The sequence below is a fragment of the Crocodylus siamensis genome, chromosome 1 (assembly GCF_052110815.1).
Source record: "Crocodylus siamensis isolate JL-2025a chromosome 1, ASM5211081v1, whole genome shotgun sequence".
Lineage (NCBI taxonomy): Eukaryota > Metazoa > Chordata > Crocodylia > Crocodylidae > Crocodylus > Crocodylus siamensis.
Genome location: NC_143395.1, coordinates 33,597,409 through 33,614,564, shown reverse-complemented (window position 1 = coordinate 33,614,564; position 17,156 = coordinate 33,597,409). Strand labels below are relative to the sequence as shown.

General features: G+C 40.3%; 1 protein-coding gene across 1 annotated transcript in view; it reads left to right on the top strand.

Moving 5' to 3' along the window:
• Positions 1-17,156, top strand: part of SNTG2 (syntrophin gamma 2) — a 597,901-nt gene that overhangs the window by 542,979 nt on the left and 37,766 nt on the right. The window contains exon 15 of the mRNA XM_090031379.1: positions 16,282-16,374. Within this exon, the coding sequence (XP_089887505.1) occupies positions 16,282-16,374 (93 nt within the window). The remainder of the gene's footprint in view (positions 1-16,281; positions 16,375-17,156) is intronic.

Below are 17,156 nucleotides of genomic sequence, written 5' to 3'. Positions count from 1 at the left end.
AGTACAAAGATTATTTAACCAGTACTGTTGTAGATATATGATTTCCATTTGTAAGAAATCATATATGATTTCCATTTCTAAGAGTCATGATTCAAGTGAAAGAATTAAGGAACTCAATCTGTTTAGCTTTTGAAAAAGAAATTTAAAGGATTATTTGTAGGTCAGTCAATCTCATTTAACTTCATTTAACGACTGCAAAGGAAACATAATTTTTATTAAAAAACTGTTCCGTAATTTAGTAAGCAAAGTATAACATTCTCTAATGGCCAGATGCTGAAGCAAGAAATATTAAGACTAAAATAAGGAATTCATAACACTTGTTAATTAACCATTGAGATGCATCCATTTGGGTTGTGAGTTCTCCATCCTGTGATTTTTTTTTTTTTTTTAATTAATTTGGATAGACTTCTTTCCCTCCTTCCCCCTGCTCCCCAACATATTTGCTATAGTTCAAACAGGAACTTATTCAAGTGCTGCCTATTACTTAGGTTATACAGGAGGCCAGACTAGATTATGACAGTAGTCCCATTAAACTGTAAATCAGTTTTACGCTAATTTCTTTATAAAAAAAGAACAAAAACACTAATCTATATAGGGTTACTGTTCACCTGCATTAATTTCTTTAAATATGAGGGGCAGTAGTATACAATGTACTGTCAAGCTATCAAGGGAACTTTAAATTGAGTGCATAAGGATACACAGGACATGGGAAAGCAAGTGTCGCTCATAGATATTGTAGGGCTTGAGTCCCCACTTGACCGGTGCCTCAACCCTACCCTCTTGGGACATTAGGGACCTTTGTAGCACCACCTGCAGGCTCTGGTTGCTGTTCCTGCTCACCTCCCACAACTTGATGTTTTTCTTGGAAGATAGTTCCAGCAGGGGACTTGTGAGGTCCCACACCTTTAGTATCTTTGTGGGGCTCCAACCTCCCCTTTATCCCACCCTTGCCACATCCGGTGCTGGAACAGACATTGTTGTCTTGTGGCTTGAATTCCAGGTGATCACTTCTCACCTGAATGAGAAACCTAGTTGTCAACTCTTCTTAGGCTGTCCTTTGACTATGGGCTGATGTCCCTGTAACTAAACTTACTGAGGCCTTGTGTTAATAATGTTCTTATAAAGGAAACTCAAGAAAAAACAACATAAAGTGTAAAACGCTCTGCTTTCACTGAGATGTACATGGGGCTGTGCCTCCCCACCACGATCTGTGTTCTGTAGGCTCAGCAGCTTCCCGCTACAACCTCACAGCTTTAATAGGGGCCCTCTACTGGGTCCCCGCCCCTTCGGCCACAACCTGAGGACTCTGTGGTGCCAGTTACTCAGTGGCCTGGCTTGGCCCTAAAACTCCTGCCCCTCTGCAGGGGCCTCTCAGCAGTGGGTTTTCTAGTGTCCCACAGCCTGTCTCTCTCAGCCTTGGGGCTGTCTGTTGTTTCACCACCTGGACCAGTGGTGCTCCGCAGTTCCCTTCCCCACACTTCCCCGGGGGGTACCTGTGTTGCCTGATTTCAACCTGCTCCAGCCATACTCGGTGCTTCTCCTTGCTTTACCCACTGGGCTCAGCAGCTTCTCCCAGGCTCTCTCACAGGATTTTGACTTGGCATGCCCCTGATGGGACATGCAGCTGGATCCTCTCCACTTGTGTGCAGTGCTCAACTTCCCAGCTCCTGTCCCCATCTCCTCACTGCCCAATGCTCTCTCTCTGCTCCCCTCTCTGGCCCCTTGCTCAGCCGGCCCCACCAGTCTCTCCTCTCAGTCTGTAGGTTCAGGTTGCTCCAGAACTGTTATGCGTGAGCCTTGCGTCCCAGCATTTCCCCACCTGTCATACGGGATGCAGAAAGCCTCTATCAGTTCTCCCTTCCCCTTTCACAGCAAGGATCAGAGTTATACACAGGATGCCTTTTATAATCAGAGCAGCATTATGTTCTACTCTGAAAATTTACTCTATACTCTTCATTGAAAAGCAAATGAAATTCATACTATAAATTCAAGTGAGATATTAAAAAGCAGTTAGATTAGGTTAGATTTATAGGGTCATTAAAAGATAATTATCAGCTTATTACCAGTTTAATTACACAATTACGTTTTAGATTGTTTTTCATTATGTATAGGACGCTTATTATAATTCCAATTTACCTGGTCATTTTTAGGCATATCATTAAAGCCTAATTAATTTTGAATCTAATGCAAACAGCCACCAAATCTTGAGCACCATAAGGATTAATGGTAAATACATTTGCAAAAAACATTAAATAATTCAGCCAGTAATATGTGCTAAATTATGAGTTTCAAATAATGCACCTGTTAACAAAACCAAAAGATTTACTTATGTAAATTATATTAAACAAATTATAACTATACTAGTTATAATTTACAGTTTAGGTGTGTATGAAGGTAAAATTTACATTTCTTATGTAATAGAGCAGAATTTACTTAACATTTAAGAAATAAATAACACTACACAGCACTGATATCTATGATGGTTGAATAAAACCTGAATAAAATCCTAGATGCATCAGCAAATTATTTAAATAAGATAAAAATCAAGATCAGATCCATATACCTCTGAGTTTCAGACAAGTTCAAATCCAGATTTGAACTCTGTAGCCTTGTCCAACTTTCTTATTATCATATAGGAAAATTCTAAATAAATAAGGTGGATAAAAGAAAAAAGGATCTAAAGAGAGTACTCCAAAATATATTAACTGTATACAGTATTACCATCATAGCAGGTGCAATTATGATGTTTTAGCTGAAAATTCAAAAGAAAGATTATTCATCAATGCTAAATTCTCCACAGATTTAAAAAAAATATTAAAAATGAGTATAAAACCACCCTCAATGCAAGCACTTTAAAAGTCTGGTTGAAGTTTATGTTCTAATCTAAAGTGAATGTTGTCACTAGGAAACACCTTTTGTTAAAAAGCTTTTTTAAAGAAGCACAATCGGTTGAAGTATCATTCAAGGTAGTGAGAAAATCTTACTTAGATTTTTCCTATGTGAGTTTCTGACGTGTTCTATAGCTGTTCTCCTACTTCTTTCTTCTTGCAAGAGCTCCTGATCTCTTCTATAAGTGTGACAACTGCACCTGCAGAAAGTGAATCAACCAAGTGGAAGTTTTACATGGATGTTTGTTCCAAGCAAATGGAGTGTTGTTGAACCCATATCATCTCCTGTTAAACTGAAAAAGGAATTGTTAGGGTGAAATGTTTAACTGAAATACATGACTGAACTGTCATTGTTTTGGGGACAAGCTTTCAGCGTGTGTTGTCTCTTGCTCTTACATACTATTGGATAAATAAATGTATCTAATGTTCTGTCTCACATCACGTCTTAAAAATTGTTGAAAACATAAACATGACTCAGTTAACAACTTCACTGACTTCAGGAGTGTCAAGCTGATTTTCAACATCTGTGGATCTGTTCCATACATTTACTTAAAGCAAGGATCGGCAACTTTTTTGCCATCATGGGCGGCTGCTGGCAACTCAGCCCCTGCTGCTCCCCCTCCTAATTTGCCACTACATAATCAGAAGATGCAAAAGGAATAAAGGAAGGCACTAGGACATAGTGGATGCCACTTTTGCTGCAGCAGAGAGAATATACTGAACACCTCAGGCAATAGGACCTTGGGACTCCTCTGGTGCTTCAGCTAGAGCCCTGAGCTACTGCAAGATGGATCCAGTCTCTTTATGGGCTGAATCTAGCCTCTGGGCCATATGTTCCTGACCTCTACCTTAAAAGACAGTGAAAAAATCCTACAGACATGAAGATGTTAAACATATTTGTGCCTGGACTTTGTACAAAGCCACAAAACTTTGCTCTGAGGCATAGAAGAGAAAAGAAGATCCTGGCAGGGAGTCAATTGCATCTGTCAGCAGAAAATTAAAGCTACAGGGTGGCAATTTGAAATTACACAACTGGAAGATTTGCTGCCTGCAAAGCACCTGCTGTAGGGGAGACTCACACAAGGACACATCCTTCTCTCCCTTGACTTGCTCAATGTCTCCATTTCCTGTCCCAAAAACACCCCTCACCATCTTTGCCTTCAGTAGAGGCAGCCAGTATCAGCAAAGTTACTTTAGGGTGTGGTTTCTTTTGTCAACTTTACAAGAACCAGAGTTTCCCCCCAAAAGTGAATGTGAATCGACCAGAGTACTCAGTCATAACTATTGTCAGCCAACTTAGCTCAACCATTCTGAGCTTACAGAAACTCGGTCTCCCTCTTGTAATTGTGGCTTGCTCAATGCTAGTTGAGAAAGGTAGTTTGCTCTATCTCAGGTAGTCTGAAGTCAGGTAAAAGGTATGGCAGAGTTGCATCTTAGAAACTAATTCATTCAGACATGCATAAGCTTCTGTAACAGTAGCAGGGCTCCATCCAGGGGTAGCCATGAACCCCTGGAGTCCCCTCAGCCCTTAGCCACTTCAGTGTCTTTGGGCAGTCACACCTTCATTCATCTGTCACACCTTGATGTATCTAAGTTAGATAAGGGGAGCTGCCCTGGTGCTTCCCAAGCTTACTCTCCTTCTCAGGACCACAGGCTAGTTGCATGGCTCCATCCTTCCCTACACCAGACCCTGTGCCTCACAGGTGTTATCACTCAACGTTCATTCAACTTACTTTCTCTACCTCTGGGCTCTTGGAACCCCTGTTCTTACCTTTAGTCCCTCTCTTGGACCCTGTTGTCTGGCTCTCAGCCTCTCCCTGAGCTTGTGGACCCTCTAGTCCAGTTCTCAACCCCTCTTTGTTCTCATGGACCTTGTAGTCCAACTTAGCCCCTCTCTCTGAGCTCTCAGACCCCCTGGCCTCATATACAGTTCTTCTCTGGGCTCTCCGGCCTCTTGTACCCATACTTAGACCCTCTCTGGACTTTTGGAACCCTTGGTCCTACAAATAGTCCATCCCTGGGCTCATGGGCCCTCTGGTCCAACTCTCAGTCCCTCTTTGGGCTCATGGATCCTCTAATCCAACTTAACTCCTCTGCTTGTACTCCTCACCCAGGCACTATGCCTACATGGGCTATTCCAATGCACTGCCTCCTGCCCTACCAGGCTCTAACTCCACCTCCTCTTGGACTTCAGGTCCATGGCTCCATTGGTCTCTAGCAGTGGGAGCTCCTGGACCTCTGGCCTTTCCTGGGCCCTGGCCCCACTTCAGGCCATTTGGGAACTTTGGGCTCCCTGACTCTGGTAGTCTCTGGCTGTGGCTCCTCATTGACCTCCTTCTGGTCCCTGGTCCTACCTCAAGCCAGATGACACCTTTTGGGCTCTGTTGCCCTACCTGCTTCCTCTGAGCTACAAGTTGCTGTTTCTGGTTCTCATCCTTTTGTGGCCTATGCGCTTCAGGTCCTCTGTCTCCCAGGTCTGCAGCCCTTCTCTGGGTTCCTTCATAAAGTAAAGGCCACCTGCCTGCATAAACAACTCTGTCCACCCCCATTCCCCAGTACCATAGTCCTTTCAGGAACCTGGTTGCAGTCCTACTGTCAGAAGCTCCTCTCCTCATGGCTCTTTGGGCAAGACTGCCTGACCCGCTCAGGTCATGGGCTCAAACCCAGACCTCCCTTGGTCAGGTAGCCTTCTCATTACCTCCCACCCCCTCACCACCTGCAGGCCACTTCTCAGGCAGCCTCTCCACTTAACGTGACAGGCATGCTAAGCATTCTGTCACAGTAGGCAACAACCTGCTTTGTCAGATGCCCTGTACAGGTGTTATGTTTCTAATAGGGGAATCGCTGCTCTCCCAGTAGAAACTAGGAACTTAAAGCATTCATTCTTTTTTTTTTTCCAAAAGAGACATGCCTCTCTGAGAGGGACAGGTCAGCAGTAGAAAAAGGCAACTGAATATGATTCTGCTGTCTCTCCTCAAACTTAAAGGTTTAATTCTACCTGTCTCCTACAATATTTTGTAATGCTCTGTAATATTTCTCTGTCCTCTGTTTTAAATGTACACTCCTCTCAACATCTCCACTTCCTCTTCCTCAGAGTTCATATTCCAAGCATGGTTTTTTCAAAAGTGTTCAGCATTGGCTTGATCCTAAGTCAAAATAATGTTAACCAAACTATATGAAAGCAGAGTTTGGTGGGTTCTGAATGCCTTAAAAAAGTCTATCCTGTGAGAGTAACAATTGCCAAACAAGTTTTGGGGGCTGGACTCAATAAACTTCCAAGGTCCCTTCCAGCCCTAATGTCTAATGTCTATGAAGTAATGAAAAAAGGAAAACAAATTTCTCATATGCAAATTTATTCTCTTTATTTACATCCTTCCAGTTGTAGAAATGTTTCTGTGTCCATCTACTGACAAGAGAGGGACACATTCTGGGGCCTGAATCCTTTTTCAGTTGTGTAAAAACCTACTTGTCTTTTTCTTACTTCATTTTAAGTTCCCTGGTGTTTTATTTTAGCCTTGAATAGTACAGTAAAATAGTACAGACTCACTCAAGGACATATCCTTTTCTCCCTTGACCTGTTTAATGTCTCCATTTCCTGTCCCGAAAACACCCCTTACCATATTTGCCTTTGCTTTCTTGGCTCATCTACTAGTTATGTGGGTCAGCCTTTCTGTTCCTCTGATGATGATTCTGAATCTTTCCTTACATTTTTTTCTGTACTTCCCCATGATATCTATTACAAAAGTGAACAGCGAGAGGGCATATGCAATATGAAGCTCGTATGTGCTACGTAGCTAGAGGAGATATAAATATTAGTGCACCTTGGGCTACTAGGATTGTAGAATGAGAAAACTTTTCTTTTAGCAAATGCCTATCTGACTGTAATTAAATTATAATGTCAATACTCAGTCAACTACAAATCTATATACAAATTCTCTTATTTTGCCACAAAGGCATAAACTTTAATTATTTTCAAGATTGGGGCCTCTACTAAAGTGTTAATAAAATCAGGTGACTGAAACAGATAAAATTCAGTTTAGCCTTTCCATTAGCTTTTCTATATTAGAGAAACATCTGTGTACTACACAAGTAGTAGGAGTTCTTTTTTTAAGAAGAAGTTCCATGTAGTTCTGTTCCATTTAAGGTTTTCAGTCACCTGACTTTATTTTACATTGTGATTAAGATCTAGTAAGTTTTTTTCTGCTCACTGAAATAGTGATTGACAAGTCTTGCAATGCTCAAAGGAAGCCTTACATTAATTTTAATTGTAGGAAATTATGGTCATCAGTTAGTGTTTACACAAAGCATCAGAAACTGTTAATTGTTCTTGTGCATTCATTTTTTATCACTAGGTATCTATAAAAGACAGAAATTACCACAACTGGACAATAATGACAATTTTATAGTGTATCAAGGAGACACTGTTTTTGTTTATTGGGCAAATAAAAAGTGTGTTCTCATTCATTAGATCTGTTTACTAGGTTTCACTGATTATGCATTTAGTTGGAATGACTAATCTCTTGAAGACAATAAATATACTCCAAATACATTAATTAGGTTCTTAAATTCTTGATTTAAGCAAAAAAAGTTAAATTATTTTTGTACTTGTATATCTCTGTAAAAAGACAAATGTATGCAACAAGCATATCTATTATTTATATTTAATTTATATTTTAGCTTACATTCTTTTAAAGTTATATTTCATTATTATTTATTTTTATAATGTTGTTAATGCTTATGGAATTATATAACAGATTAATAAACTAAGTGTAGGAGCCCTGATCCAAAAAAAACCCCCACTTGTAGCAGTTATACAAATCCACCTAAGTATAAAAATATTGACGTTTTTATGGTGTAATGGTTAGGGCTGCTGGTCTGACAGCCAGAGTTCTGTGGTTCAAAGTTCTGTGGACCGAGAGGGCAGGAGTTATCTTTCTCTAAATACCCCTGTTGAATTTTTCAGAATAAATGTTTTATGGAACAGGAGACTATTGAGTTTATTTTGTGAATTATATAAATATTAGCTACATGTTGATAGTTATTCCACAGTTGTAAAAAGTAGGGTTAGTGTAAAATTTGAGGGGGAGGACAATGAATGCAAGAACTTTGTTTTTATTATAAACTTGGTGGATCTATAGCTCTGAAATAAGATTCTACAGAGCCTAGAATGAACAAATGTATTGCATACATCTCTAATTATAAATAAGAGTGTTTTGTTTTTTTATGTGCCTGTTTAAAAATTAACACAATCGAAGCCAGTGTTTGGCCAATATTTGGCAATAACATGCTTGATGAGGTATTAGTAACCACTGTACAAAATAGACTTCTGCAGGTCAGTTTTTTAAAAATAATTCTATACAGTAGTATTTTTCTAACTGTATTTTCCACTCCTACATAAGCTAAATCATTGAATATCATTTGTTCTGGAGAGTTTCTAATTGAAAATAATTATTTTTAATAAGAAATACAGTTGGAAAACTCACTTTCAATTTTGATGTTGTGTGGAATTGTGCTCAATAAAATGGTATTTTCTTCCCACATTTAACCATGTATGATCCTTCATGGTACCCCCCAAACAAGCAACCATAATTAATAGGTTGAAATTTTAAAAATTACTTTATGATCAAATTCTGCCTCTGCAGATGTTGAAAACAAAAGAAGCCAATAAAGACAAGGAGATAAAAAGCAACACAGTTGGTTACACACATTTGGTTGTTGAAAATTAATTAATAGTTATGATATTGTTAAACTATGCAGAAATTATGCTTCACCATTGGTGAAACTTTGTTACACAGTTACTTTTAAGCAGTATTGTTAAAAGCTGTGTCATGCTGATTGTATTTTTTTGCAGCTATTTATTAATCAGGAAAAACTGTTATGGTAATATCTTGTATTTACCAAGTAGTTCACTGGGATAGGTGTTATTCAAGATTTGGACTGTGCTTCTCATATGCTTCCTGGATTATCACTGCTATAACAATATTGCTGCTACTACTACTACTTCTGCTTCTGCTGCTTCTACTTCTACAAAAGTTGTAGGACAAATCCTGACATGCAAAATTACCAGCCCTGTAACAGGATTTTTACCAGAAATTCATGTTTCATTGAGCTAGTAAAGATTAAATGCGTTTAGATCAAGGTCTCGGTAGCTCATTTTCTGAAGTGCAATGTTGTTCAGCTTTCCACATTTCCTGAAACAACCCTAATAAATTGTGTTCTTCAGCTCAGGCCCTGAATGAACATGGTGATCAGTCTGACCCTGAGAGGAGGGGCAAGATCCTCTAGCCAGGAACCTTGAGCTTTCTTCTGAGCAGGAGAATGGACACATCCCAGTTGAAGTCCCAAGCCTTAAGCCAACTCCCAGTGACTCGGGGCAGGCTTAAAATACACAGAAACACACAGCAGCAATAAAAAAGGGAAGATGAGAAAGTGGTGATGGAGCAAGCAGCAAAGCCCAAAGGCATGGGAAAATACCCTTGGTATAAAATAGGCATAGCTATGCCTAGATCATCCCCAACCAGTGGCTACCCAACCTCTTCTTGAACACTTCCACTGATGGAGAGTCCACAACTTCCCTAGGCAGTTTATTCTACTGCTTCATTATTCTCACAGTGATGAAGTTTTTATGGATATCCAATCTAAATTTATACAATAAATGCACACAATACTCCAGATGAGACCTAACCTGTGCCAAGTAGAGAGGCAATATCACCTCCCACATCTTGTACTAATGCTTCTATTGATGCAGTCCAAAACTGCATTTGCTTTTTGTGCAACTGCATACCAATGCATACTCATATTGAGTCTGAGGTCTCCCAAGACTCCTAAATCCTTTTCCATAGAGGTGCCATCCAGCCAGGTGTCCCTCATTTTGTATTTTTGTTTTTGATTATTCCTCCTGAAGTGTAGCACCTTGCACTTGTCCACATTGAACTTCATCCTGGTAGCTCTGGATAACTTTTCAATCTGTCGATACCCTTCTCAATTGTGCTCACATCCATCAACATGTTCATGATCCTTCCCAATTTTGTATCTTTTGCAAATGTGATTAAGAAGCTTTCTATGCCTCATAAGAAATTAGAGATGGAACGGGCATCTAGTCTGGCCCCCTACTCAAGGCAGGAGCATCCCTAAGTCATCCTAGGTAGTCTGTCCAATCTGCTCCTGCAAACTTGCAAGGTTTGAGATTCCACAACTTCTCCAGTGTTTGACCACCCTCCTGGTCAGAAACTTTCTCCTTCTCTCTAACCTAAATTTCCCCTTCTGAAACTTGCAGCCTTTGCTTCTAGTCCTGTCCCTTATAGCCACAGAGATTAACCCATCTCTACCCATTTTGTAATTGCCCTTCAGGTATTTAAAGACTGTTATCAGGTCCCCTCTCATAAGTCATGCTTTTACCCTTAGTCTTTTATCTCACAACCCAGGGTTTTTGTTGATCAGGTAAGGTTAGGTATTTTTTCCCCCCTTCATCATGAATGTTATGAGCTCATGGGGGATATTTTTGCCTAAAGTGTGTGGGGGGGGGGGAGTGATTGAGGTGCACTGATTTTATTTTTTCCCTGGTACTTAGAAAAGCCAGACTTTCCAACCTAGACTTTCTCTTGCACTGAAGGTTATACCAACCACATTTGGGATAAGGAAGGAATTTTTCTCCTAAGTCATACTGGCGCAGACCATGGTGAGGTTTGTTTGTTTTAGGGCATTGTACTTGTCCTAGGACCTTTAAGCATATATTAATTGACAGTGGTCTCATCTTCCCTGCTTTTATCTATGACATTATAGGGCATTTTTGCCTGTTTAAGATGTTGTCCATTGCAGTTCTGTGTGACAATCTGCAGTAACATCTATAGGGATTCTTTGGTTAATAACTGCCTGAAATGCAGCAGGCTGGCCTAGAAAGTCCCTTGGAGACTCTTTCTATTTCTACATTCCTATGTCTTTGACACTTTGATTAGAAGGTCACATCAATTTCTAGTCTACATCTCCAACCAATGACTGAATCCTCAAAGTTAAAGATGGCAAAGTCAGTTAGCTCATCTAGCTCATCCAGGAGAGTCCCTACAGCATGTTTCTTAGGGTATTTTTGTATATGCAAGCACTGCAGCACCAGGTGCTTTCAAAAGCTCTTGGTGCTGCGATGCTTACAGTTGTATGAGCGGTGAAATGTGCATCAGTGCTGAGGAAATGGTAGCAATATGCTTTTGAACTAAAACGCATTGGAGGTGCTTTAGTTCAAAAGTGCACTGCCACCATTTTCTGCATGCTGGTGCTCATTTTGCCGCTTATACAACTACATGCAGCACAGCACAGTTCTCCTCAGTTTGTGTGCGGAGCAAACTCGATTAATTGAATCTGCTCCAAAGCAGCAGATCTCTGGCACATTGTGGGGCAAAAAAAGTATGTTTATAAATGTCCTTAGTGTTTTAAATTATCATATACTTTTATACTGTAAGTAAAACTCCTGTGTAAGTAGAACTAGGGAGATGTATATAGATTATTCTTAAACTATTCCACTATATCTGAAACTTGTTTTTAATTGAAATTTTAAAGAATGTTTAGGCCAAATGCAAGTTAGAATTACCTACATGTACACATGCACACACAGAGACACACACATGCATGCACACATTTTCTGAGTACCCTGTAGTAAGCTGATGTCTTAGTCAAGTTTATTTTAAAGCAGCAAGGAAGATGTTTAAAGTCATTGTCATGGGACACTGAAGTGCTCTGCTCCTAGAAAGAGGGACAGGTGCCGGTTGCCAGGGCAACCGAAGTTTGGTCAGCTGACCAGAAGGGGGCAGGGCCTGGCCTATATAAACAGCCTAGGCTGAGGCCAAGCAGGCAGTTCCCCATTAACATCCAAGGGAGAAGGAGCTCTGCTGGAGTATGCAGCCTAGAGAAGCTTGATGGCCTGAACAGCTTCGGTTTGAGGACTAGGGGGAGAAAGCCCTGGTAGGGATTTGAATGATGATTAGCCAGAGGGCTTAGAGTTTGTATTTTAGTCAGAAGGCTTAGTTTGAGTTGAAGCTGATTGGCTTATGTTATTGCTTTTGTTCTTACACCGGAGGACTGGGTGAGGCTAATAGGGGTTGGAGGAGGCCTCATAGAGGCTCCACAGCGGTGTGGGGACCCTGGTGCCAGAGAGGGCATCGCATATAGGGGTGCACTGGTCCCAGCCCTGAGAAGGGGCATGGTGCATTGGGGGCCGGGTAAGGCCGAGGCTGCCTGAGCCCCAGGAGTTATAGATCTGCAAAAGGGATTTAGGGGCCAGGCACAGTATAGCCACCTGAGCCCAAGCACAGAGAAAGGCCCTAGGGCAGGCAAGAAGCCCCAGGGAGGATGCACAGGTAAGAAGCAGGCCACTGAGAAAGAGGCCAGAGAGCCCATGAGGGCCTGGACCAGGGTGAGATAACCCTAGGGAGCCCATGAGGGTGCAGGCAATTATGTGAAGAGCCAGGGGTGCCCACGAGGGCACAGATAGAAGTTGACTAGACAACGTCCGGTACATCTGCGAGGCTTGGGGCGTGGTATCAGGGTGGTAGGAGCCACGCGTAGCCCCTAAGGCTTTAGTGCACAGAGTCATCTCAGGCGGGGCACAGACTGGGATATATCAGGGGTACCGTGTCCAAGGGGTCGAAAGGGCAGTCTCCCATAACACTAATAACATCAAAGACATGGCGGACGAGAACGAGGGTGCATTGACACAACTTGACATGGTAGGGGGCGCTAGGAGAGATCACGGCCGCTCCTAGGACACCGCCCCGTGACAGTCATGTTATTTCAAATACTATCACTAGCCTAACTAGGGCTTCTCAGAAAGTGGTCTTTGGAGAGTCACTGGAAGTAAGCAGAAAGGTGGCAATTCACATGATGCTAAAGCTACTCTCTGCTAAATTCCATTTAAAACAGCTAAAATTAAATAGGTTTCTAATAATAAATTTCTGCGTAGGCAGTTGGTGTAGAGACACATGTGGCTGCCATGAAATCACAACTGTAAGGAAAGGCTGCTGCTACACTTCTGAACAGAAAGGGATCAAAGTCTTTCTTTTCATCAGTGGGAAAGGTACAATCCTTAACACAGGCTGCTAGCAGATGTGGGGGGAAAAAATCAGTGCTTTACTTTAAACTCAGCACCCTGCCTCACCTAGCCCAGCACATGCCCAGAAGAGGCAGCACCTTAGTTGCATTCAGCTTTCTCAACATCTGTAGAGATCAGGCACATTAGTGGGGCTCTTTGGTGCTTTTATCTAAATGACGGAATTGAATGAGCTTTAGCTAATTTGCCAAAAAGCCCCACTGAAGCACCTGATCTATACAGATGCTGTAGAACTGGGTCAGATTAATGCACTGCTGCTTCCAGTACAGCATAAGGTTGCTTTTTTCCCCCCACAACTGTCAGGACCCACAATGTCCAAATTAAGGACGTGTTTGAGAACCTAAACTTTTTACAGTTTATTTAGAGAAGTTGTGTAACATGTAGACTATCAAGTTAAACATCAACCATGTATATAGCTAAACTTAAGGTATTTTTTGTGGAATAAGAATAAGTGTGATTTGTAAAGAAAAGTTCTGTTATAACTTTAGTAAATATTGATTCTGTTAAAATTTGATTGCATAGTATAGTGTTTCTCAACAAATTTGACTCTGAATAGGGGACTCTCTCAACCCTATCTTCTTACCCACAGCTAATGTCCCCCACAACCCAATTCACTGTGGGCATTAATGTCCACCCCCAGCCCAATGGACATTGGCTGTGGGTAAGTCTGAGTCTACATCCCTTGTGATTCTCTTGTCAGGCAGGCTGCAAAGACTCTTAAACTAGGTCTCCACCTGGTAGTTCTGGAACAGAAGCAGCATAAGCACATTGTCACAGTGCTATACCTGGGCTAAATAGCATTTTTTTCTCAGAGGCTCTTCTACTTCCTGTTTGGGTGGTAGAGCATGCATCACAGCCCAGTTTCTCAGTGTGGTTCTTCCTGGCACCAGAAATGTTTGGGGATATGCTATGTCCCCTGGTTACCTCTGTATTCAGCTTTATTGCCCCTCATTGGCCCACCAGTTGAGAACCAATTGCATAGTTGGCATATCATGGTTGAAATGCAACAAATTTTGTCTTGCATTAGTTTTTAATTTTTCTATGAAAAGCTTCTGTAAACACTTGTCATTAGACACATAATTTTACAATATTTGCCAAATATTTCAGTGTAAATTCATGAACTGTTCACTTCAATATTTACTGTTTATGACTGCTCAATTGCTTGCAGGGTATTATTTCTTCTTCATGATTCAGGACCTCAATTAAACATACATTTAAAGTTAAGCCAGTTCTATACTACATCAGGTTCTGGCCAACAGATGAGACAAAATAGGAGAATAAATTAGGTCTATTGCTTAATACCATTTTATAGTGAATGAGAAATGATGTTATAATCTCTTAAACATTGGTCGCAACTGCATGCAAGTATTCAGAATGTTCATGGATCTCCAAGAATATATTCTCTGAACAGCAGCAGATAAAAAAAAAATAAAATAGTTTATTCAAAAATATATTTATAAATCTGTTTTTTCATTATTCATCCTGCTGAAATACTGAAATATGAACTTTACAAACTATGAAAACATTTAGTAGCTGTGAAATTTCAAGGCTATAACTCATTTATGGGTTTTATATTAGAATAAGTGTGACACATTTTGTATTTTGATGATTACAATAATAGGATTGTAAAATGTTAGGGAAAGCCTTCATGAACATTAAATATCAAAGATTTAAAATATGCTAATAGTTTGTTTTTCAACATCAAGAATTACTATTTTTTAAAACCTGAAAAAAAAATCCTGTTGAAGTTAATGATTCCAATCTTCCACAGACTGTTCACTTGTTACAGCCACATTCAATAGCATTTCAAAAATATTATCCAAATATGATATTTTAAATAAACTCTAAATGTGGGAGGCCCATGCTGTTTATGAAAAATTTAATGTCAGACCGAGAAATTGCTTCTTTGGAAAACTTTCTATCAAAATTAGAGGCCATATTTAGCATTTTAGAAAGTGCTTTGTAAATTGGAGTAAAGAAAAAATGGAGAAGATGCCTGCTCTTTACATGCACTAAATTTAGTGGTATTTTTGCTCTTTACTTCAATATAAAACCCATCAAGTTATTTTTAAATTTGTAGGCAGTAGCACCACAGACTGCCTGTCTTTGCATTCTGAATCCAATTTGCATACAATACTGATAGTCTAAAATGTGTGCAGAGGTAAATTTAAATTTTAATAGACTTTTGTTGTAAAACACATTCATAACTTTAAACAGAAACTCCGTTTTTAACTTTAAAAAGGTCAAAGAATTAACATTCATATTTCATTGGCTAACAAGATAGCAGCCTTAGTTAATTAGTTCAGTATAACTATTTTTACTGCAGTAGAACTCTTAACAAAGTTTTAAGAGCTTGCAAAGATATCTTGCTGATTCCAAAGGCAATTTGGCAAGTTTAAAGTGGAATTATAAAGGTGGCAGATACTAATGTCCTAGACCAGGAATGCTCAACCCCCATCCTGTGACACCATGTTATCCGGCCCAAACGGCTCCCCACTGGTCTGGCAAGTTGGCTGTGGGGGAGCAGTGGCAACTGCTGCCAAGTTTCCAGACTCACAGAGAGCCTTAGGCCCTGCACTAGATTGGATGACTGGATTGGGTGGGGGTAGCGTGAGGCCCTAGTGCCCAATCCCAGTGTATAGGTTTGAGAAGGGGCAGTGTCAGGACCCAGGGGCCCAGTCCCAGTGTGCAGGTCCCAGAAGGGGGCACCACAGTCCCCAGGACCCAATCCCAGTAAGGGGCTGGAAAGAGTACCTGGGGCCCAATCCTGGCGGTCATGGGGCTCTGTTCAACCCATAAACTCATCCTTCACCACTCATCTGGCTTGTATAGTCAGAAGGTTGAGCACCACTGTCCTAAACGGTAACCACACTATTTAGACTAGATTATCTCAACAGAGCTCATTAGAAACCAGGTGATAACCAACTCATATTTAATGCTCCTAGACCCTTGTGTTAGTTCTAAATAGTCTGAAGAAGGTTTTACAATGATTATATTCATTTAAATGGTCCATGTCTACATTTTGTAATGGACAGAAGCAAGTAGATTTCTGGTCATGTTCGAAAGATGCATTTTTGTTTGTCTTTGACATAGTAGAGAGGAATCACCTGCAGTGAATAGGTCTGATATTTTGTGCAGTTATACATTACTGACAAACTCTTTAAATGACTGATATAAACTTGTTCTAGTGTTACTGGCTTGTCACCTTGCACAAATAATAAGTAAGATTTTAAGTATTACTGTTATTGGTAAACTGAACAATTATAACCATTTTCTCAAAATTAACACTTTTTCCAGTCTAAAACATATATGTGCAGTTGGCAAGGAGATTCCCTGTGCTTCACAGTTGACTTTGCTTTGGGATTCACCTGTTTTGACAGTAAAACAAAGGTAAGAGGGGAAAAGAAACAAAAACTGTAACCTGCTCTATTTCACTGTTGCTGAATTTGTTCAAATTATTGTTTTTAGTGATGGTATTTTCCATTTGTTTGATTCACACCATATTATAATCTATTTTCTGTTGGTATCACAGAAGGGCATCCTGGAAAAAGAAAAGCTTTTTTTGACCAAGATGGACACAATTATTACAAACAGAAAAAGAAAGCTATTTGGATATTTAAGCTGAGCTACAGCCTCTAAAATTTCATCCAAAAGACCCCAAGTTATAGAAGACTTGGCCAATCTCGTGAAAATGAAATATTGTGTGATCCTGATTAAATGTAAAACTTTGTATATAGGACCTTCTACTCTTCAACAATAGGACAGTTAAGGACTGGCTTGTGCCTCCTCCTAGGGGTCAGGAGAAAAGACAAAGAATAGGGCAGCATGTAAAAAGCCTTTCCTTCTGCCTTCTGTAAAGTTCAGCAACATCTGGTCCTTATGCCTTTCTGAATATACAGATTTTGAGAGACAGCACATCTTTTAGTGATAAATTTCCCAAACTTGGTGGAGGAGGAAAGGGCAGGGACTTGCCTCTATTCATGACCACTGATAAAGAGGTGATAAGATCAAACTTTCACAAACATGCATTACCTCACTCATTAAAAAACAATGATTGTACACATGCATATCACATTGTAGGTAGGCATGCGGATGCCCAGGGTGTTCTACTCAGAAACTTTTAGTACCTGTAGGGGGATATGTGCTCCCATCTTATCTTTTTGCAGGCTGAG